The following is a 17,092-nucleotide window of genomic DNA, read 5'->3' as shown; positions in this document are numbered from 1 at the left end:
TGGAGGGTCAGTGATGCTTTCCAGCACCTGGTTAAAATGGTGTTTGGCTTTAGAGCTGATTAATACTCAGAAAACAGAAACACCCATCCCAAAACCTGGACACTGCTGTGGTTTCCATGTGATTCCCATCAAAGTGCAGCCTGTGCCTCAGCAGCAGCCAGCCCAGGCAGTAACTCCTGATTCCCTGCAGAACAAAGTGTTCATCTACCGTGGCAAGGAGTATGAGAGGAGGGAGGATTTCCAGACCCAGCTGATGAGCCAATTTCCCAGCGCTGAGAAGATGAACACGACTGCAGCACCCGGAGAGGACGTGAGGAATTCTCCTGGCCAGTGTATCCTTGCACACCTGGGAGATGGCACAGGGCTGGGAAACCTTCTTAGCAGGAGTTTATAGGAGTGAAACCATGATTTCCTGGAAAGGTTGAAAGTTGACTGCCGTGGCAGCTCAGTTTGCATTGTGCTTACACGTCCTCCATGGTTGGTTCCTAAGAGAGCTCCTGTTTTTCTGGCAATTCTAAGGAGTCTCTTTCATTCATCATAAAAACATTTAGGTTGGAAAAAACCTTTAAGGTTGAGTCCAACCATGACTGAGGTTGAGTTCACTCATGTTCCCAAGTGCCACATCTGCATGTTTGTTAAACCCCTCCAGGGTTGGTGACTCAACCTCTTCCCTGGGCAGCCTGTGCTAGGGCTTGACAGCCCTTCAGGGAAGAGAACTCACTGTAGTTCATACATGGGTCAGCTTTATTTTCTTCAAATGGCAAAAGCAGTGGCACACACTTGAAGTTTAAAGCAGCAAATTTTCTGTTACCTCACATTCATAGCAGTTCTGTCTTGGTATTAAATTCATGTTTTTGAGCACTGCTCTGACTGCGCCAGACTTTGGTATCACCTCCATTTCCTGGCAATATAAATATGCCCTAAGTGCCTCAGAAATTTTCTGAGAAAAATTAACTTACGAACGTTGTTAACCAACTTTCAGAGTGGCCTCAGTTTTTCTTGGTTAGAATAATTCTGATTATCTTTCTCTTCTGATTTGAGTCATTACTGACTGAGCAGATACAAGATCACCTCATTGTCTCAGACATCTGTTTTTGCATACTGATTTTCCTTTATTAACTATCAAGGTAATGTTGTAACACTTCACATACTCTTTTGAGTCTAGTGGAACTTTCTGGAGGAGAAAGGGAATGCTCTTCACACTGTTGGGACTAAAGTGGGAGCATTACAGGCTTGTCTAAAATAGGACATTAAGCTCGAAAGCCAGGCTCTCCCAAGTCTGTCTTGTCTCTTAACTAATTAATTTTTTGTGGAGGACACATGCTTGAGTCCTTAAGGTAGAATTTGCTCCTCTATTTGCAAGGAGCAGGACACAGGCATTACTTCTGCACTGATCTAACCAGAGGGCATGAGTTTCAAACATACTGAAATATGTAAGGATGTGATATATTTACTTACAAATACAGTGTTCAGATTTTAAGAACAGCACTTCAATAGAAAAAGGAAATCTCAAGCAAAAGGGCTGCTCAGTTACAGATTTCAAAACTAAATGTTAACCATCATGACTTCATGCATGCCTAAAGCTAAACAGTGAAACTGTTAACATCAGATGTGGTTGATGTTATTTCTGTAAGTTGCCCGAGCTTAAAAATTTAATGAATGAGTCAGTGTGATAAATTCAACTGCAGATATTCAAGCTCAGGAAATAATAAAAATATGCAGTTCAGAATTAATATGCATTCACTGGTTACTACTGGCAGACTTTTCCTTTTTTGGCCAAGGAAACTCCAGAAATAAAACCCTGGACACTTCGTATTTTTCGTCAGAAAATGTCTTTTTTGATTATTATCATTTCTATTTCTCCTGCAGCCTACAGTATGTCATACTAGTAGTTAATAACAAGCCCTTAACTTTCACAATTCCAGATATCCAATGTTTTACAGTGCAGCCAGTCCTGGAGGAGCAGCCTAGATTCAAAAATAAGGCAGTGCCTGATCAAATCATAAAGTAAGTGAATTTCTGTAGTAGATAGCATAATGAAACCCAGTCCATACTGCTGAACTGACAGCCATTATTCTGTGAATTCAGTCATTTGCCAATGAATCTTTTGTTGTCTTAATTTACTGATTTATGCATTTATGGAACTGGAGAGCAGTTTGTGAGGGGAGGGACCTTCACAGGCTGCCCAGTCCAACCCCCAGGGACACTGCTCAGAGCTCCATCCCATCTGTGCTGGATATTCCCCAGCAATTCCATGGAAGAGCCTGTACCCACCTGGCACTGAAGAAATCAGTCCTGGATGCAGGGCAGGGAGGTGGAATCTGTGCTTTGGGTCAAAGTTATTGAATTTTCAACACAGCTTCTCAGACAAGTCTGGAGAGAGGCTCTTGGAGGGGACTGGCAGTGTGAGAGTGCTTGAAAGTGGACTCTGGAATGATGGAATCCTGTTAAATCTTGTCTGGTCCAGTGCAGAATGCACAGCAGTAAAATGGTTTCTGCTGGTGCTGTGGAGTATGGGTTTTGTAAAGGAACAAAGGAAATGAATTGGCCAAAGTATTTTGAGAACAGACTGGCCCAGAGCTGCTTCCAAAGCAGTTGTGCCCTTGGTCTGCAGCCCTATGGAATCTTCACTGGAGTAGCAACTGGCTCAGAGTGGAAAAATAAGAATCACCTCCCCACATGCACCAGAGTAAATAAAACAGATTCAAGCACAGCACTGTGTGGCAGGATTTTAAAATAAACAAACACAGACCAAAAAAACAACCCAACCCAAAAAGCCACAAAAATTTGTGGCTCTAATTTCAACTTGATTCATTTTAAAATCAGTACCTGAAAGGCAAATGATAAATGTGGTCCTGCAGGACCAGATTTCAGTGTAGAGCCAGCCACATTCAAACTGCTTCAGTTTATGTAGCAAAGTGTTCCATCTAAAGTACAGTCCCTGCTCATGGGGGAGATTTTGTAATGGTTTGTCTCAGCTGCAGAATTCAACCAAACTGCTGATTACATCTGGGCTTAAGGATTTACTTTTATGAGTTTACTTTATTGGGCATTTAATTGTTCCTTACAGTAGGAGATGACAATGCATTTATTCTATCAAAGAGCTTCAAAATATCTGTCCTTTCAGATAAAGGGGTCTGGCTCAGTGTGGCAGTATTTTCAGTTATTTTTCTTTACTGATAAAAAAATCTTAGTAGTTTGGATCAGAAATCATAGTTTCCTATCAACTAACATACCATGGTTTGCTTAAGTCAGATGTTTGGGGTTTCTCCTTTTGTTTTTCTGGGCTTTCAAAACATGGTTCTGTTTTGCTGGAAGAGATTTCCGAGATTTGTTTTTTTTCCCCCACAGAATTAGCTTTTACTTAACAAGGGTCTAAATTTAATTCATCTTTGAAACAAGTACTAAAAGCCCAAAGGAGGGATTTTTTCTGTGGACAGTAAAATACTTGGCCAGACCTCTGCAGCTCCTGTGCTAAAAGCCAAGTGGTTGCAAGTTTAGTGGAAAGATGTGCTTACAATGCTGGAGAATGAAACATTAGCTGAATAGAACAGGCCACAACATGAATTTGCAAAGGATTCTTCACATTAGTGTACCCCTCTACAAGCACCTACATACATTCTATTATCTGTCTCAAGAGATTGCTATTAATGGCTTCAGTTGTTTGTTTGTTGAATGTTGTTCAGCATTTTGAGCAGGATTGTTGGCCAAGATTAAACTGCTTTGTCATGTGCTGTGTTCCAGTCCAGGTGAAAATCCCTGCTCTGCTCACTCAGTTCTTTTGAAGGAAAGAGACTCCTTCCATAAACCAGGATCAAGCTGGCAAGCAGAGCACGTGCCACAGCAAGACAGGAAAGGGAAAATATCTTCTAGTCCTCCTGTAGATATGAATATTCATCTGGGAGTTCTGGAACTTTCATACCTGGGAAATACACCCAGTCCCAAGTTGAAGTTTAATACTTCTAAAATACTGTGTGTTCACCCTGATTTATAGATAAAGTAGTTGCCTTCTGAGTTTTCAGTAAAGTTCTTTTTTTCCTGAGCAGTAAATTTACTTTTAATTAAAAACTCAACTACTCAAAATGAAATATTTCTCTGGGATAACGAGATCCATTAATTTCTGGTTTCTGTATTTCACAAGAGTCATTTTAAAATCTTTCAGCTTTTATAAGTCAAACAATGTGCAGCGGTTCCACTATTCAAGACCAGTCAGAAAAGGATCTGTTGACCCTGAAAATGAATTTGCTGTAAGTAAATTAACGACAAGGTGATGGATGTAGTTCTGGTAACTGTGACTGAATTTTGATCCTAGCTCCTTCCTTAGGCTCAGATTACTCATTATAGACACCTTAACTTTAAGATCTGGTTCAAAAAAACCAAATGCAAGACTTCTCCATTTCAGCACTCCCCCTGTGCACTTAATTATACATCACTGTTCCAGCTGCAGGTAAACATTATGCAGTTAACCATGTTCAGCATGTTTGTGTTAAGCAGTAATTTTTCTGGTGCAGATTTTCATTAGGAAACAAGGTGACATGTAAGCAAATGTAAATGCTTTGCTGCCAGCCTGGCAATGAGGTGAGTGTTGTCTGTTTTCATGAGTCCTGTGAAATCTCACCTCATGGGAGAGCTGCCTGTGTCATTTTTACTCCATGCCTAGTGGTGGAATGTTGAGGAATGGCCTCCACTCTTCAAATATTCCAAGAAATCTACACCACCATAAATTAGTTTTCAGTGTAAAGCATAAAATTGTGGTGTCTGTACCTTCGTTTTGCAGGTATCTGGTATTTATGGTTTGTTTTGAAAAACATCCCATCCAAGCTGTGCTCTTGGCATACTGCTGGGAAAAGCCATTTCTTTCCAAAATGTACAATTTCTGTTAGGTGTGTGCTGATTAGCAGAGTCAACACTTTCATGTAAGAGCTTCCTGCCTGCTGTTAAATCAACACTTCAGGCACAAACTCTACCCTGACATCCCAGGATGTATTGTCAAGGCTCAGGATGCACCTTGGCTTCCTTGGCAAACTGGAGAGTTTTGGGCCCATTTATGAATATTCCTTGAAATGGTTTTACAAGAACTAAATTGTTGATGTTTTCATTCTGAGGACAATAGATAAGATGCATGTTTCCTTCAAAGAGGTGGAAACTGAGACAGCTGCAGTGTCTTCATTACATCTGTTATGGTTTTTCTCAGTACTGGCACTTTCAATGAAATAAGGAGCAGCAGGGTAAATGAAACAGTGGCTATTCCAAACTATTCTAAAATACCAACAGCCAGCCTTGTTCAGAAAAGAAAAATGAGAGGAACAAAACCAAAGTCAGAATGCTGGCAAGTTGTTATGGGGCTATTGCTGCTTTTAATTGCTGAATTACCTTTTGAATGTGGAGGGAGGAAATATAATCTGGGTAGAGGAGAGAGCAAGTCGTTTAATGGCAGCCATTCCATCTGTAATGGCAAAAATAGCAGTACAGACTAAAAGATTCAAGGGTAATTTTCTTTTTCCCTTGCTTTGTGCAGGCTTTGTGCCTGAAGATTTCCTAATCTGAAATCAGGAAGATTATTTGTTCAAGTCGCTGTGCTAGGTTTGGTTTGCAGTGTCTTTTTATGCAAAAATATGCATAAGTTTTCCTTCTACATCCCTTTCACCCTGACATCTCAGAAGACAAAAAGATTAAAGTTTCAATCCTGAAGTGTCATTTTCTCCTGCTATGTTTTTAATAGTCTATGTGGATTGAGAGGACGTCGTTTGTTACAGCCTACAAACTTCCAGGAATCCTGCGCTGGTTTGAGGTGGTCTCCATATCCCAGGTGAGGATTAACGTGCTCAGGACCCACCCAAATGCAGCTGTTGAACCCTCATGTACAAACCAAAATTATCAACAAGGCCACAGTTACTTCTTTATATACATACAAACCCGCTGCTACTTACATTTAATCTTTCTACTGCTCAATGCAGGATCAATATATTTTATGGATGATTTATAGTTCCAGAGTGGAACAAGTCTGTGTGGGTTTGCTGAATTGCAAAACTGTTGTTCATGGCAGTTTTATAAAACCAACCTGTTTGTGTCTTTATGAACCTTAGAAGTATCTTGTTCTTGTTTCTTTACAGTGCACAATTAGTCCTTTAGAGAATGCTATTGAGACTATGTCCACAACAAATGAAAAGATTTTGATGATGATTAACCAGTACCAGAGTGATGAGAACCTCCCTATTAATCCACTTTCCATGCTTCTGAATGGAATTGTTGATCCAGCTGTTATGGGTGGCTTTGCTAAATATGAGAAGGTAGGAGTCACTGCAAAGAACATTCTCAGGTGCATCATTTCATAATCCTCCCACACCCTTTGTTAAAGGGAGGATGGGGAATAGAAAAGCCATCATTCCACAGTCAAGGGATCCTCATATCCTCCTTTCCTGGTCACCTCTGTCTGAAAGCAAACCAGAATAACTGAAGTTATCAGCTGATGTAAATCATGACACTCCAAATCTGTGCCTTTTTAGTTCCACTGTAAACTTAATAAAAAACAATAATTGGGTTTCATAATAAGGGTCTCAAAGTCAGAAGTGCTGGATAAAGTCCAAATGCATCTTTTTATGAAGTGCACCTCAGTTCCCAGCTGATAGAGGGAGGAGTTATCACCAGCAGCCTCTGGCTGAGGTCCATGCATGTGTCTCTCCTCTTTGATGACCAACATTGTGATCACCAGCTGGGCTCTGGGGAGAAATGCTTGATTTCTTTACCTGTCAAAATGATGGACTGTATTTATTTATTTTTTTGTCCAAGGCTTTCTTTACAGAAGAATATATCAAACACCATCCAGAGGATACAGAAAAACTGAACAGGCTCAAAGATCTGATTGCTTGGCAGGTAATTTCTCACTGACAGCCACCACTGAGGCTTCACCAGGGGCTCCTTTGTTCCATTCCTGTCTAGCAGGAGAACACAGCATTGAAGTGATTTTGTCATTTCCACTCTTTTTTTTTTAACCCTTGAAAGGTATTTTGTAGAACACATCATCTGGAATGGTTTCTCAAAAACCACATGTAGCAGGCTACAATTGTGGTTAAAAGGACCAGGATTTCCAACTTGGGTTGTATTCCTGAAGAGAAAACTAAGAGCATGACAAATGTCATCATGATTTCATTAATTTCTGAGGTTGGCAAATGTCAGAAACTCTCTTGAGAAACAACTCTTTCCTAGAGTATTTTGTGGAGGATTTTTTCTTTCTTTTTTTTTTTTTTTTCATAGAAACATTAATGAAGTGTTTGCTCCTCTCAGGAATTATTTTCATGCTCAATGACCCTTCAAGATTATTTTCATGTGTCTTCTGTGTGGCAAATAGCATGGAAGATTATTAGGGAATATTTTAAAGCTGTATCTCCAGAGGAGAGCTGAATATTCTCCCTCTACTGGCAGCACTGAGGTTATTTGGGTTTACTATTTATTATTTTATATACAGTGTATATATGATAAGACAACCAGCCTGCAGAACCCTTTTGTCCTCAAGGAGGAAAGTGCACCTGTGGAAGGTGGTTGCAGAAATTACTCTATTTTTGCTGAGACTCAAGAGAAAATGACTCTTTCAGTTGACGTGGTAATAATAATGGAGCAGGAGAAAACATGACCTCATAAATTATCCATTCTATTTCCATTAACCAGTCCAAAATAAAAATCATTGCTATCAATAGATAGAGGGATGGTAAGAAACAGTGAGAGTTCATCTGGGATTTTACTGTAGGAAATGAATGACTCAAGGTGTTTCTCCTCATGTTCCGTGTCTCAAATTTGTACTTACTAAAAACATCCCTGGAAACATCCAAGGTCAGGTTGGCTCTGAGCAATGTGATGGAGTTGAAGATGCCTCTGTCCATGGAAGGCCTTTAAAGGTCCCTTCCAACCCAAAACTATTCAATGATTCTATGATTCTATCTCTCTTTCATAGATGAGCAAGAGCAAAAATTTATTATTTATTCTTCTCTCAGGCTTGAAATGAACCTTCCAAATAGTTTTAACTGAATTGTTTGTACTAGTTTCTCAATGTTTTGAAGTTTCTTCCTGTTTCATTTTGATTCATCCCAGTTTGGTTATTATTTGAGGTGTACCTTTACAGTTTCTCCTGCTTCATTGCCCACCACAGCTCTGTGTGTTGTTGTTTTCTGGCCATGAGAATCACTCAGTGAGTTCAGTGGGATTGACTGACCACAATGTCCATCTGGCATTAGGAAATAAGGGGTAATTTCTACCTATCCCTGCTAATCCCTCTAAGGAGGACAAACAGATTTGTCAGCAACAGATGGGCTTTAATACCACGATTTTAAAAGTTACATTGGAATTGCACTTCCATAAAATATGATCAACGTGATGGGTGGACCAATGTTCACAGGATTTACTGAGTCAGAACACAAAAAGGAAGCATGGAATGCAAGTGGATTTTACCAAATATCCCAGATAATAATGCAAAAGAGTTAAAAGCTGAAATAAAGCAGTTAGAAAAGGTTAGTGGCAGAAGGGGAGCTAAAAGTATTTTGCACAAATCCCATAACATTAAAATACACAGAAGAGAGAAGAGAGCCTCTGTGGGCAGCCAACATTTTTCAGAAATTTACTGGGAAAACCCATTTTCCATGAACCTTTTCCATCTTGTATTTGCTGCTCCAAGCTGGGATCAGTGGGCAGATCCACGTGCCAGTCACAGGAAGAGTTTTGCAGTTGATTTCCCAGATAATCCCAGCAGAGCCAGAGAGGTTGTTGGAGCCTCTTGAAAAGTCTCACCTTTTTTCTTCTTTTGTTCCTCCTAAGATACCTTTCCTTGGGGCTGGAATTAGAATTCACGAAAGAAGAGTTTCTGAAAATCTTCGTCCTTTCCATGACCGGATGGAGGAATGTTTCATGCACTTAAAAGTTAAAGTGGAAAAACAATATGGAACCAGAGAATTGGTATTACTCTCATTTTTACCTCTACCCCAATTCCCCAATTTCTCTTTATTTAACACACTTCTTGTTCTAAACAAAAACATGCTATTTTCTATTTTTTTTTCTTATGGGTTTTCTTGTGATCTAAAGGTAGTAAGATCTGAGTTGTATCATCCAAGAGCTGATTCAATTTTCTGACACCTCAAATATTCCTCATTCTGGAAGATTTTGAGTACATTTTATTATGACTTAACATGGCAAGTCTTTTCAGCCTTATTGAGGAAGTAAAAGCAAGTTCTTATGTTTGTTCTCTGTAATTTTTCTTAGTGGTTTAGGGCTTTGATCTGCAATTGATGTCTCCCTGTGCCAGCCACTTCCAGCTGTGTTGTGAAGTAAAACCTGTCATGTGTATAATATTATAAATATTAGTTGAGAACAAACTGAAATATCTGGGAATTGAGGGATAAGTTCTGAGCACAAACTCTCCAGACAATTCTTGAATAGAATATTCTATCTGAGTTGTGCAGGCTAGCAAGAATGACATTGAGTGTTTTTTGTGATTAAATGCCAGTTTCTTTGGAAATTATATTATATTGCTGCTTTCAGCATTGGTGATTTTATAATAGGATTTATTTCTTCTGTTATATGGGGAAAAGTTGCAAGGTTTTAACTTAAATTTTGGATATGTGCTGTATTATACACCTGTATGATGAAAATTCTATCTATATGAATATATCTATATCAATATTCTATCTATATATATATTTAGATATATCTATAGATATATCTAGGTGAATATGGTTTTTATTTTGCAACAATAGAGGCTTTAATTGCAATAATTTATTTGAAACCATGTAATTGCAATAATAATTGCAATAACAGAGGATGTAATCCACAATCAGAAATCTTGCCTCTTGTTTGAACCTTCAAGCACTCTTAGGGACACCAGCACTTTAAAAACCCAACCTATTTAAAATTTTGCAGAGAAACTTTGTGAATTGAGATTGGGAGGTTTGAAGAGTAAGAATTCACCTGGACACAGGATAAATCCAAGTAATTCATGGGAGCAGACAACTTCTTTTCAAGTGTTAAACACCTGCACAGCCTTCAAGGCCTGGTGTGAGGAGGGTGAATTGCAGATCCAGGGGTTTTTTGACAGGATGTGATTCTCTTTTCCACCCTTAGCCAGAGTTTGATGACAAGAAGGTCGGGCGGCCGAGGTCGATGCTGAAATCCTACCGGCAGTTATCCTTCATCTCCATGTGCTCCATCAGCTCAGACTGCAGCACCCCCAAAAAACCTGCTTCAGAAAGGTTGGTTGTACATAGAAATAAATACAGCCCTGCTTTTTAATCAGTTTTATGAAATGAAACAAAAATATTTTTAAAAAGGAATGAAGATCACCAGCAGGTTTTTCGGACAATACCAACATTCTTTTTAACTGTAGCTATCACTTCCTCCAGGCTGAAAACTACAGTATTTCAATCTTATAGACAAAATGTGTTCAACTCTCATTGAAAAACAAAAAACTGGCATTTCATTTTCAGAAAATAAGTATTTTAAAAATTAAATTGCTTTTTAAAAAATTTATCAAGGTCTAGGGTTTTCTACAAGTTTCTTTTTATACAGCTTTTAACTTAATTAGCATATTTTTGTTTGTAAAATGTGAATAGGAAAGGAGCAACCTTTACAAACTTGAAAAGGAGGTGGAAGATTTTAGTAAAGTCTGTAGTACTGTAAAATGCTTTGCCTAATGTGCTTTAACTGCAACACTGGAAAACAAAAAGACTTTTAACTTTGAGAGAACAATTATAGGTATAGCTTTTTCATCCACAAATTGTTTTGTTCACTTTATAAATTATGTTTCAGGCACACACTACTTCTTCCCAAACAAGGCATATATAAAACTGAACTTGTTGAGCAGTGTTTGATTATTTTTTAAACACCTGATCTCCCTTTTTGAGTAGTTCATTTTTTAAAAATCCAGTGGTGCATGACCCTAACGTGAAAGGGTTGGTTCTTAAAACACCCCTTGTTCCACTGTGAGATTCCTGGGGCTGCTGCCCTCCAGCTTCCTCTCCAGAAGGGTGGAGCAGACAAACATCATTTGTGGACTGCAGTACAACAGGACACCCCTGACAGAACCACACAAGCCCACTGAGGCAACAGCATCATGCTTTTAGCTCTTAGGGTGCTAATTTGTTTGTAGGAATTCCAGGTCACCAGAGCGACCACACTTCTTGATTTATCAATTTTTATGTTACAACATAAGTTCAGTCCCATGTTCCAAAAGTTGAGAAGGGAGTAAAGCCAGCACCAATTTCATGGGCTTTTTAGTTTGTTTTTTTTTTAATGAGAAGTTAAAATTGGAGGAAGAGAGAACATGGAAGGGGGTTAATCTCTGTGTATGTGCATTCTTGTCCTGTATGGTGAAATAAATAGGAGAATGAATTTAAAATACAGCAAGAGATGGCAACACTCTGTTCCACATTGGTTCTTGTACAACCAGAGTAGCAGGTCTTGCTTTCAGCACCACCATCACCACACATCAACTTGCCATGTGAGCCCTACTCTGTTTAGTTTAGGAGCTCTTAAGCTGATGCACAAATCTTTAAACCGGGATTTGAGCTCATTTTAATACTTTAAGTTCTCTGCTACATTTTAAGATGGTGTCACACTGCCTGAAGGCATCTTATTTGTATCTCCAGTTGCCAGCTGCTGAAGCACATCAGACGCTTTTTGCCAGCAGTTCGCAAGGCTGCCTAGAAAGTAGAAGGAAAGAATGACCTGCATTTATATTTCATGGGGAAATGACATCAGAATACCAGCAGCTTTTAAAATATCACTCAGCAACTTGTACTCTCTTTCCTTTGCTCTTGCAGCTTTGATCTGGAAGCAGTGCTACCAAAGCAAGGAAAAGCAGAATCAGAGGAGACTGCTCCACAAAATAATCCTCATCCTGAAGTCAAGATGAGAAGGTCCAAAAAAAGAACAAAAAGAAGCAGTGTGGTGTTTGCTGATGAGAAAACAGCAGCTGATATTCCTATCTCTGACATGAAAAGTGTATGTTACTGATTTAGAGTAATGTTTTATAATCCATGAAAAAGAGGACACTACTCCTTTCCTTAGAAAAAGAATAAAAATATCCCAGAGAACTCCAGCTGCCCTACAGGGAAGGATGCAGGATGCAGAGATGATCTGCCCTGCATGCATGAAACATGCAAGGCACTGTGGAGGAAACAAATCAGTGAGAAAATCAGATCATCTCTCCTGGCTTCTGGTGCCAGAGAACAGAGCTCTGAGGCTGCAGATTCTGAAGCCTGGTTAGCTCAAAAAGGAGCACTGTGTGGGGAGGGTTAAGCTGCTTTCCTGTGGAGAGGCAATTGACTGTGCTGACATTTCATGGCAGCTCCTCGCAGGCAGGGCTATTTCAAAAGTGATGAGCCCTGAACGTTTTGTACCTTGTTGTGGAACATGCAGCTGTTAGGAAACTGCAAGATTGCAAACAGAGCTCCTTAAATGGTGCCAGACTGAAGTGTGGAAGTGCTGGCATCTCTCGCTCCATAGATCATCCAAGGGCTTTTATTGCACTGCTGGATCATTACAGTGACTTATGTAACTTTTATATACAGACCTTCATCCTCAGGAGAATTTTATTTTAGTAAATGTCCTCTAGATACACAAGCCCCATCTGAATTAAAAAGCCAGGCAGTAGCAGATTGTTGAATTACATGGAGGGAACATAAATAATTTGATCAAAAATGTTTGAAGGAATCATCAAAGGTAAAATGAAGGAAGTAGAAAGGCAAGGCTGGGGAAGCACAGAGAAACTCACAGATGGTTGTGACTGTCCTACACTGCATGTCCTTATGCAAAAGAGAGATAAAGCACAGTCATGCTTTGAGAAGCACTGATACATAAAATCAAGTAACACTTTTGGGGTTTGATGAAATTTGATAACACATACACCAAAGTGTGGGGATCCCACTGTGTATTGAGTTAGAGGATTTTCTTCTGCTTCAAAAAAGCAGTGATAAGGCTTTGCAGCAGCCAAGCTGGGCATGTTAATGTAATAGGGAAAAATGTTTTCAAAACTCTATTTTACTTTGCAGATCACACCCAGTGTTCTCTGATGGTATTATGCCAAAAATAGGCTAGGAATTCAGATTTCAGATCGCAGATTACTTCTAGAACTTTTTTAAGAATTCTCTTTTTCTATGTAGAATGAAAAGCTTTTTTCTAACTATAAATTATCTGCAAAGTTCTTGCATGTTTTTACATTGTACATAATATGATATATGAACCAAAGTCTCAGTTCATCATTAATGTTGGGGCTTTTTTATTTCCCAGCTGTCAAGGAAATATGAGTTCATGAGTGACACCAACCTCTCAGAACACGTGGTGGCACCTCAGAAAACTTCTGTCCTCAAGCAGATGAGCACTGTCAGTCGTTCCATGCCAACTATCCCAGGTAAGGTGCTTACACCAGGGTGAGGATTCTGAACCTTGTTAGGATGTTAAGAAACCAGCAGTGAAGGGTTTGCTCCAAGCAGGGCTGGCAGCTCTCTCCACCCTTGTGAAATCCACTGGGACAAAGATTATAACTGAAGAATGCACTGTGCAGTGAGGCTGCAGCGCTCCAAAGGCTCAGTAACACCGTAGTACCTTGTGCCAAAATGCAAATTCTAAATGTTACTCCTGGAGCTCTGAATTCCACTTCGTTTTTTGTGTGTAGAAAGAGGCAAGGTTTACTCAGCTTCCCTGCTCTTTAGAGTCTCAGGAGCAGAACTCACAGCAGGGCTCACAGCCAAGGGCAGTGTGTGGAGCAGGGAGAAATGCTCTGTGCTGTGCTTTGGGGGAGGAATATCCCAAAGGTTGCCCCATAACAGGATTTCAGCTTCTGGGTTTTGAGGCCAGAGAGGAATCCCATAGATTCCATCACCGTGGGAGGCAGGGGAACCAAGATAACACAGACTGATGGGTGGTTGTGCGAAAGAGAAGGGGAAAGTTGGAGCTCATCTCTAGGCTGGGGCACACAGAGAAAACAGGCCCAGTTTCAGTCTCTTTCACCCCCTTGTTCTATAGGACATCCTATTTCTTAGTCTGAATTTCATCCATCCCTCTCACTGCCCCTCTCTTTCCAGATGCCTGTAACAGATGTTTAGCACACACAACAGACTGCCATGGCCCACTTCTTTGTCATGTGTTTATCTATTTTTAATTCTTTGGCCAGATTGGTTCTTTTTTTTTTTTTTTTCACTCTTCAGTTTCAATGTAATGAAGTTTATTGTTTCCTATTATTCCATTTTTTTATTCTAAGGTTGTAGCTAGATTAAAAATGCCTCACTTTTTTCTAGTCATTGCAGTAGTTCACAATTTTGCTTTGTGTTACCATCTGACTCTCCTTTTTTGGTTTTATTTTGTGTAACCAATATTATTTCCATTCTAAGGATTAACTCTGTCTGTCAGCACTGTGGCACCCGATGAAACAATTGCCTCACACAGGCTGAGCCAGCCAGTGTTTCCTTCCACCTCAGATGGTGACAAGAAAACCTTCAAAAGGAAGAAAGTGAACCAGTTATTCAAAACAATGGTAGGTCCTGTGTGTTTGGGGGAGTGGGGGGGTAGGAAAGGTTTCATGGTCAAAAATTCTGTGCTATGAAAATTAAGTATTTTTGAGATAAATAGGCTCATAAGGCAAACTGTTGGTTTTTTTCCCTTGATGCTTTTGTCAGAGAGCAGGGTGGAAGCAAAGCTGGCTGTGGCAGCACTTCCAGTTGGAGGGATGCTGGGATGGAGAGCTGAAAGGATGGAGGGATGCAGGGATGGAAGGATGGAGGGCTGAAAGGATGGGGGAATGGAGGGCTGAAAGGATGGAGAGATGCAGGGATGGAAGGATGGAGGGCTGAAAGGATGGGGGAATGGAGGGCTGAAAGGATGGAGGGATGCAGGGATGGAAGGACAGGGAAATGGAGGGCTGAAAGGATGGGGGAATGGAGGGATAGAGGAGTGCAGGGATTCAGAGATGCAGGGAAGGGGAGCTGGAAGGATGGAGGGATACAGGTGTAGAGGAATGGAGAGATGCAGGTCTGCAGGGCTGGAAGGATGAAGGAATGGAGGGATGCAGGGATGGAGGAATGGAAGAATGCAAGGATACAGGGATGCAGGACCGGGAGGATGCAGGGATGCAGGACTGGAAGGATGCAGGACTGGGAGGATGCAGGGATGCAGGACCGGGAGGATGCAGCGATGCAGGATTGGAAGGATGCAGGGATGCAGCTGCGTGTGCAGCTCCGCTCCGGCACCGCGAGAGGGCGCGGGCGGCTCGCCGAGAGCCGGGACCGAGGGAGGGAAACGGCGATTCCCGGTGGGATCGGACCGGGAAGGGAAAGGGGAAAGGGAAGGGGAAGGGGTAAGGACGATTCCCAGCGGGATCGGAGCGGGCTGAGCGCGGAGATGCTCGGTTCCCATGATGAGCACTAAGTACAAATCGCCTCCTGCTGGAGTCTCAGTCTTGCTTAAAGCCGGCTTTACTGATGTCTGAAATATTCACAAAATTAAAACTATTTCCTCAAACGTAACGTTTGACAGGAAAAAAAAAATCCAGAGCACAGAATGTGAAGGTTTTCCTACTTTGAAGGTGGTGGGAGGGTGACATTTAGTGCAGATGTGGGCAGCTACAAACATGCATTACTGCATTAAGTATTCTGGAATATTTGTAATATTTCACACACCAACTTTTCTGAGCTTTCAATGCAAAGGGTTGGTTGGTTTGGTTTCTTATTTTCCTAGGTAATAGGTTTCATTTGTGTTCATTACTTTCTGCAGTGTTTTGGCGTTTTCTTAAAAAAAAAAAAAAAAAAAAAAAAGGGTAACACCTTCAGGGATCATATAGCAACATTTAGGAAAACCTTCAGTTAAATGTTCTCATAATCACATTTCTCTGGTAGGAATAAGAATAACTTATTAATGTGAAGTCTGTACTATTTCACTTACTTTCAATTTATCACATACTTGTTCTTTTCAGACCCAGGAGTTGCAGCTTTTCAGCACTATCTCATCCACTCATATTTAAACCCAAATAGCATATAAAATACAGAGGATAGAATGTTCTTTCTTGCATTCCTACATCCTTCTTACAGGCAGAAAAAGGACTAACTACAGCTAAAATTCCAGTTGTGAAGTCCTTCATGCCATGTTTGGAGTCATGTGGACAGGTTTAAATACAGATTAAAGGTTTTGCAGAATAGAGAAATGAATTCAAAATATGCAGGATTTGGTCAATGTATTTTTTCTCTAGCTACAGCTTAAAGGCACAAGTAATTAATACACATATTACTGAATCCAGCACAGAATCAATTTTAACATATGAAAATCTGTTTTGGTGTTTTTGCAGCGCATTTCCAGAGTTCTGGAAGATGGAAAGCAGTCTGTGGAGCAGCATTTCAAAACCTCACCTACAGATCTGTGATCAATTTTTACAAGACCACTTCTCAACTGAAAACAATTCTATCTACACACAAATATTCCATTTTAGAGCACCACCTACTCTAAAGAAAGGCACTGATGGAGAGCATGAACAACACCCCCCATGGGCTCTGATGAGTTACTTGTGATACAGACACAGCAAAAACATTTGAGGAAAACACTGCAGGATGTGTCCACTGGTTTCTGGAACAGAAAGCTCTGGCAGCACAGGTCAAAGGGAGCTGGGTGATCCCTGGGACAAAGCTTGGGAAGTGACATGTGTGATAAGGCCAACAGCAAGGCTTGCTGCAAGTCAGGGTCTGTTCTTTCCAAACACAGAGTTATGGTTTTCTGGAGCTTGTACAGACACCCTCCAGATATCCTTAAACCCTTGCTGGCAGTGTAGCCAAGACAACAGATGGCTCAGCACAAAATAGCCACTGACAATGTACTGTGTGGCTGTAGCTGGATTTACAGCCCTCAGATCCCTCTGCTGCTCCCAGCACACTGCTCTGTATCCTCAGCCTTCCCTGGCTGATGTCTGTGGCTGTGACACCATTGCCTGAGTTGTTTTCAGAACAGCAGCTATTATGTGACAAACATGCAAAGTTTATTTACACATGTGCAAATTGACCTTATGTCCAGCAGCATGATGAACAAAAGCTTCATTTTCTGCTGTTCAATAAAATGTTACAAATCTGGTTTA

At 40.5% G+C, this 17,092-nt stretch overlaps 1 protein-coding gene across 2 annotated transcripts in view; it reads left to right on the top strand.

The window, feature by feature from the left end:
- The window catches only part of DOCK2 (dedicator of cytokinesis 2), a 186,427-nt gene extending 169,335 nt beyond the window's left edge, over positions 1–17,092 (top strand). For both annotated transcript variants that reach the window (XM_033073225.1, XM_033073226.1), the window contains exons 41-52: positions 191–332; positions 1,926–2,007; positions 4,163–4,247; positions 5,723–5,809; positions 6,114–6,290; positions 6,790–6,873; positions 8,806–8,943; positions 10,105–10,232; positions 11,802–11,982; positions 13,270–13,390; positions 14,370–14,512; positions 16,316–17,092. In XM_033073225.1, the coding sequence (XP_032929116.1) occupies positions 191–332; positions 1,926–2,007; positions 4,163–4,247; positions 5,723–5,809; positions 6,114–6,290; positions 6,790–6,873; positions 8,806–8,943; positions 10,105–10,232; positions 11,802–11,982; positions 13,270–13,390; positions 14,370–14,512; positions 16,316–16,390 (1,443 nt within the window). In that variant the 3' untranslated portion in view covers positions 16,391–17,092. The remainder of the gene's footprint in view (positions 1–190; positions 333–1,925; positions 2,008–4,162; positions 4,248–5,722; positions 5,810–6,113; positions 6,291–6,789; positions 6,874–8,805; positions 8,944–10,104; positions 10,233–11,801; positions 11,983–13,269; positions 13,391–14,369; positions 14,513–16,315) is intronic.

The sequence above is a fragment of the Catharus ustulatus genome, chromosome 15, assembly GCF_009819885.2.
Source record: "Catharus ustulatus isolate bCatUst1 chromosome 15, bCatUst1.pri.v2, whole genome shotgun sequence".
In the NCBI taxonomy this organism is placed as follows: Eukaryota; Metazoa; Chordata; class Aves; order Passeriformes; family Turdidae; genus Catharus; species Catharus ustulatus.
The sequence above is the reverse complement of the archived record's forward strand: the minus strand, read 5'-3'. Positions and strand labels throughout refer to the sequence as shown.